Source organism: Silene latifolia, chromosome 11 (genome assembly GCF_048544455.1).
Source record: "Silene latifolia isolate original U9 population chromosome 11, ASM4854445v1, whole genome shotgun sequence".
In the NCBI taxonomy this organism is placed as follows: domain Eukaryota; kingdom Viridiplantae; phylum Streptophyta; class Magnoliopsida; order Caryophyllales; family Caryophyllaceae; genus Silene; species Silene latifolia.
Window position 1 is genome coordinate 3,036,688 of NC_133536.1, and position 6,000 is coordinate 3,042,687.

General features: G+C 36.0%; 1 protein-coding gene across 1 annotated transcript; it reads left to right on the forward strand.

Moving 5' to 3' along the window:
- Window positions 1–541: 541 nt before the first annotated feature.
- Window positions 542–4,848, forward strand: LOC141610644 (putative GPI-anchored protein At4g28100). Its single transcript, XM_074428840.1, has 2 exons — window positions 542–1,321; window positions 4,151–4,848. The coding sequence occupies exons 1-2, from the start codon at window positions 638–640 to the stop codon at window positions 4,481–4,483; spliced, it is 1,017 nt and encodes a 338-aa protein (XP_074284941.1). The 5' UTR covers window positions 542–637; the 3' UTR covers window positions 4,484–4,848.
- Window positions 4,849–6,000: the final 1,152 nt, after the last annotated feature.

A 6,000-nucleotide genomic window follows, 5' to 3' on the forward strand; every position in this document is an offset into this window, starting at 1 on the left:
TTAGTTGATCTATTAAATTGTTTATTTAAAATTCCAATTACTTAATAGCTTACTCATTTACTTATTAATTTGCCGAATTACTCAATAACCCACCAAATAGTATACAAATCTAACTAAAGTATTGCTATATTATAAATAAAATATCGTATACTATTTGGTGGGTTAATTTCTTAATTGATCAATTTCTTAATTGATCTATGATTCATAACATGATAATGGAAATTTGTTGAACTTTTAGTTAATTTTGTATACTATTTGGTGGGTTAATGAGAAATTTGGCGAACTAATAAGTAAATGAATAGGTTATCGAGTAATTGGAATGTTAAATAACCAATTTCATAGGTCATTTAAAAAACTAAGTTAACAAATACAATAAAAAAACGTCATAGTATAGACTACCGTATAGAGTTCAGAAGTATACCATAAAATTTCAAAAATATAGGATCCAACATAAAAAACCGAAAAACTCAAGAAAAATCGGTTTCAATATTGTAATTTTGTTCAACCCCCATATGAACCAATCCACATGACCACATATATACTCTCACTCACCTCATTCCTCATCAAAACACACACCTCCATTCTCCTCCTCTTGATATCTCTCCACTTTTTACCCCCACTTACCCTTTTTACCCTCATGGATTTTCACCACACCTTGTTTTTACTCACCACCATCACAATCACCATCCTCCTCCTAACTTCACCTCACCTCCCTCCCACCTCAGCCGGTCTACTCTCCGAACCAGTCCCTGAACCCGACCAACCCACAACCCCAAACACCGTCCCAGCATTCCCGGTCCAACCGGACCCATCCCCAACCCAACCCCAAACCCCATGCCACCTAGACCTCTCCAACGAACTCTTCGGTGGCGTAACCGAAGCCTGTTCCCACTCCCTCGACCGGTCTCGCTGTTGTCCGGTTCTAGCCGCTTGGCTCTACGCAGCTCACGCCCGGTCCGCTCTCCAACTCCCTCCTCCGGTCTCACCCGACTCCGACTCCGGCTCGGACCAGCTCCCAATGATGCCCGAGTCGGACTCGCAGAAATGCGTCAACTCGCTTCAAAACTCACTTTTAAAACATAACATTCACCTTCCTCAGCCGAATGCCACATGCGACACCGTTTTGTGTTTTTGTGGAATTCGGCTTCATCAGATTGCGTCATTGAGTTGTCCTGCAGCGTTTAATGTGACGGTTTCGGGGTCGGTGTCGCGGTATCGGAACGATAACGCGACACCGACCGCGAATGTGAGGAATTTGGAGAAGAATTGTAGGAATTCTTCTTATGCTGGTTGTACTAAATGTCTTGGTGCTCTTCAGAAGGTATTTATTTATGTTTATATTCTTTCAATCATTCCTTCATTTATTGCATTTTTTAGATTCGCAATTAATATTATTCTCTTCATTTATTGCATTTATTTATTTATTTTTGCGAAAATGGGATTCAAAACCGTCACCATACCTATATCTTAACTACTAGACTAAAAAACGGGGCTTTTTTCATTTTTTAATGAGAGTTCATTATTTTAATTACATTGTGCATTTTGAAATTTTAAAATTCATGATCTATTTTAGTCTAAAAAATGTACTCCAAGATTCACAAATTATTATTTTTGTTCTAACAAAGCCCGCACTTTATCACATTATAATAGGGGAGGAGGGATTCGAACCTGGGAATTGGGTCCTATTATTAACAATACCTCCGTCTTCGATTAAGATTCACAAATTATTGAATAAGATAGTATTAAGTTGTGATACGGTCATTTTATTAGTTCAACAATAATTTACGGCAAGGTGGGGCACCCCCATGTGCTTCCCACTTTATGGTAAATGGGTATTTTGTGAGAGAAAATGGTATCCGTCTATACGTATAGACGGATAGTGTCCGTCTGTAATGAGAATTTGTGTTTATATATAAAATAATCGTCTCACATTGTAAGATGGTTTCCGGAGAGATGGAGTGGTTTAGTAATGTGGACTTAACATTAGTGTGTGGATTAGGTGTTTATTTATTTAACCAAAAAGTGATAGTACTCTATAAGTCTATATGTCAAGTCTAGCAAATTATTGACCAGCTGTATAGCTTGAGGATTGAAGGGAGCAGTTTAAATGATTGTGTTTTTAAAAATTTAGTAGAAAAAAAAAGACTTGTGCAGGTAGGCCTTGTTTGTTTTTACTTAATTTGAGTTTAGTTATCGGGTATTGTTCAATTGATTTAGTTTCCGTCCAAAAGAACATTATCGCAGTGTGACTTTAAGTAGTATTGTGTGAATTTATTTCGGTGTATACCATTTGATTACTCCAGATTCGAGCCGGGTAAGGGTAAGATATTGATAGCCTTGAGATAAGACTTTCGTAAGTCTTAAGACAAGACTCACTCAAGAGTCGAGACTACCAATAATCTAGCAAAGTCTTAAGTTAAGTCGTGGAAATCAAAGACTCAACTTAAGACTTTGGGTGAGTCTTGGCCCCACATTGAAGGGAAATTAACCAATGAGTGAATTACATGTGTTATTTCTTTTTGTGAAAAAAAAAGGAGTAAAGTGGAAAAGTAAAGTATGAGGTAACTCTGACGGATAATGTATAAAGTCTGCGTTAAGTCTGAGGTGAGTCTGGATAATAAAAAAATAATAAAAGTTAGTAAAAAGCTAATGTGGCAGAGTCTGAAGACTTAGGAGAGTTTTACTGATAATCTCACCCTAAGACCACTATGGTGGTAGAGATCTTTGAGCATTCCGGTGGCTTGAACTCGAGACTTTTTGTTAAGTTAGAATAACCACTTACCAAAATTAACACTCTTAGCATAAGTGTCTGAATGTCGGATATTGTATCCACACCGGGTATGGTTCAAAAAATGAAGGATCGAAGTAACATAGTTCATTGAATTCTTATGAGTCAATACTTGCATCTACACAATTCACAACTTTGTCAACCCTCCTTTTGAACCTTCTAAATTCTAATAACCTTGACTAAAGTACTTTTATAAACATATTTTGTGTTCAAAAGTCCCAAATTTACAGCTCATCATCATGACATTTCCCACAAATTTAATCCAAAAATTTGATTTTATTAAAACAATAATTACCTTGAGATTGCATTGGGACTATAGAACAAACAAAAGTGGAACCTACACACACAAAAAAGAGGGTAAACAGAAAAGACAAGTGAGAAAAAAGCAAGAAAAAGAGAGAAAAAAGTAATGAAAACATAAAAAAATAATGATGAATCTTTTTCATAAGTTGAGACTTGAGGGTGTGTGGGGATTAGGTAGTGTTTGATTTTACCTTTCAGTTTCCATTTCTTTGTCAATTTGTGTGTCTCGAAGAAATACCACATGTTTGGTTGCCCACATGATCTGTAAAAGCTTCTGCATTTCCAATATTTTCTGCTCCTTCTGAATTTGCTTCTTCTATTTTGTAAAGATTCTCTAAGATATTCATTCATGTATATCATCTCCCTTTTCGGTATCCGTATTAAAATAAAAACGGGTTAAATACGCTCTCATTAGCTACCATAAACACGACAACCCTTTTGTTAGAAATGGTTCCTCTTCATTTCCTTTCTCTCCATTTTCTCTTTATTTTTATGTGTAAATTTAGAACCGTTAGATGTTGCCAATATACGATCCGAACCATTAATAGGAACTTGCCTCTCCATTTCTTTTTAGGAAACGGAGAGAAATTGGGCTCCCCTTTTGTTAGTCCCTGATATCCTCATTTTGTCCGTTCTACTATACTTGACTCGTTTTAAGTTTAGAACGGATATTGCCATCTTAAACTAGAATTTGTGTTCATATAGTTTGTAGTAATATAATTGTTGTTGTTTTATTGAAATTTTCTAAATTGGATTAGAGTTGGATAGGGTTTGAGTGGTCGTAACTCGTAACTAGGGTTGCCTAATTCGCTCAACCAGACCGCGAATTACAAATTACATCGAATTATGGTGTTTGGTTATAATTTTATCGAATTATGCTCCACTGTGCTGAGTTTCGACATCATCATGTCTGCGGGCAATAGATCTTTTTCTACAATGTACCCTTTGGTTTTTCGAATTTTAACAAGTAAACCAAAACTAGAATTCGTCATTTTTTTATGCGATGTTAATATGTCTCGTAAAATGAAAATTAACCGTTTCGATTAATTCTGATTGCAGCTAAACACCGGCGACAAAAACAAAACAAAATCAGACGGAAGCCGAGCATCAAAAATGTTCAAAAAAGACTGTCAACTAATGGGACTAACATGGTTACTAGCTCGAAACAAAACAGCCTATATACCAACAGTTTCAGCTGTCCTACGAGCCATGATGTACAGTGCTCACCCTCACGAGTCGAAATGTAGTCCTGATCAAGAAAACATGCCCTTAGCCGTCGACTCCCTCCAATTTTACAAGTACTCCAATGTCGCTTCATCTCCGTCATCCATCCCTCTCGTCCTCTCATTCCTATCTCTACTTCTCATTTCTTTCCTATTAAATAATTATTAGCCAGGTTCTATGTTACTCCGATACTTCAGTTCAGTTGCATGTGTCGTGTCGTGTCGGAGTAGGATAGATTAGGTTATTGTAGATGTATTTAATTGTTTATTTTTTGTCTGGTTTTGCTGTTATGGCTTCTGCTTGTATTTTGGGTAGTGTACTCATGTGTCTTGTGTAGTAAGGTCACGTGAAGCTTGGAGACAACTTGAGCTGTTACAGAGAGGCTATTTTTTTTTGTCAATTTCTCACTGTAAATTTTTCTCGGGCTCGACAAAAAAAATTCGAATGTACACGGATTTGTAACTTGTAAGCGTGAAATCGATCATTTAAGCGCGCGTTTATTAGTAAAATAGTTATGTTTTTGAAACCGTCTACACTTAAGATGGTCCTCCAACAATGGAAAGAATTGCAGGTTAAAATTCTCAAAATTTTTTTCCGAGTTCACCTTATGGTAAAAAGTAAATCTCGTACAAAAACTGTTTGTATACACTATACACACGTTAGATGGTGTGATACAAGATTACAAATTATATAAGAAAATGGTTTCATGGTGTGTGAAAATCACTTATTATTAGTCAAGACCCTTATTTAAACAGTCTTGCACTATAAAACGATATTACTAGAAAATTGTTTAAAATTGGATAGGCATGGACCTGGCAAATGAGTCAATCAAGTTGGGTTTGGGTCAGGTAAGTTCGTGACATGTCATTTTCGGGTTTGTTGAATTCGGGTCAAATTTCGCCGAATCGGGATTTCGTATTCGTGTCAGTTTCGGGTAACAAGTTCTTTATGAATAATGGCAAGTTTGCAACAATAAACATTAAGATCGGGTCATAATCATTCGGCTCATTTCGGGTTATGGATCATGATCAAGTCCTTATTTCGAGTGTCAAGTCGGGTTATTCGAATGATCAGATCAATTTTACATGGTTTAAATAGACAATTAGACCCCAAATCCAAAGTTTTGAAGTAAATGATTCTTGAGAGTCCCAAGGAAGGAGTATGTTGGTCGCATGCAAACACCAAGAACCGTACTCAGAGAAAACAAACAACTCACTTTTATCTATTGGTCAATGCACAAAGCCACAAACATGTCAATTTTATTTGCTAATTCTTGTTTATTAATCTAATCCACCGTTTTATATAAAGTTTATTATTAGTAGTATGAGTATTCTATTAACCTTGGAATTTCTACCCAATTTATCAACTCTGGCTTTGGGTTTGTATGTATTGAGATTCAGCTAGTCTTGCTATAGACAGTATATTCATCTATAGTATTATAATTAGGAAGAGATTAGGGAAATAATAATATGATTGATTAACTTGTATTCCTATTGTTGCAATTACATGTTTATATAGAGGAAATTACACAATAATATTAACAGCTATAAAATAATCTAAGTAAGGCAAATATACATTGTGCCATATTTACAAACTAGCCGTTGGAATTGGCTGAGATATGGGGATCGTATTACCCCCCTCAAGTTGGTGCGTGTAAGTCGACGACGCCCAACTTGGATAAGAGG

What these genes read in the sequence shown, in the direction of transcription:
- LOC141610644 (XM_074428840.1), top strand. Translation starts at nt 638, where the DNA reads ATGGATTTTCACCACACCTTGTTTTTACTCACCACCATCACAATCACC. An exon ending in GTCTTGGTGCTCTTCAGAAG is followed by an intron (nt 1,322 to 4,150) that starts GTATTTATTTAT and finishes TTCTGATTGCAG; the next exon opens with CTAAACACCGGCGACAAAAA.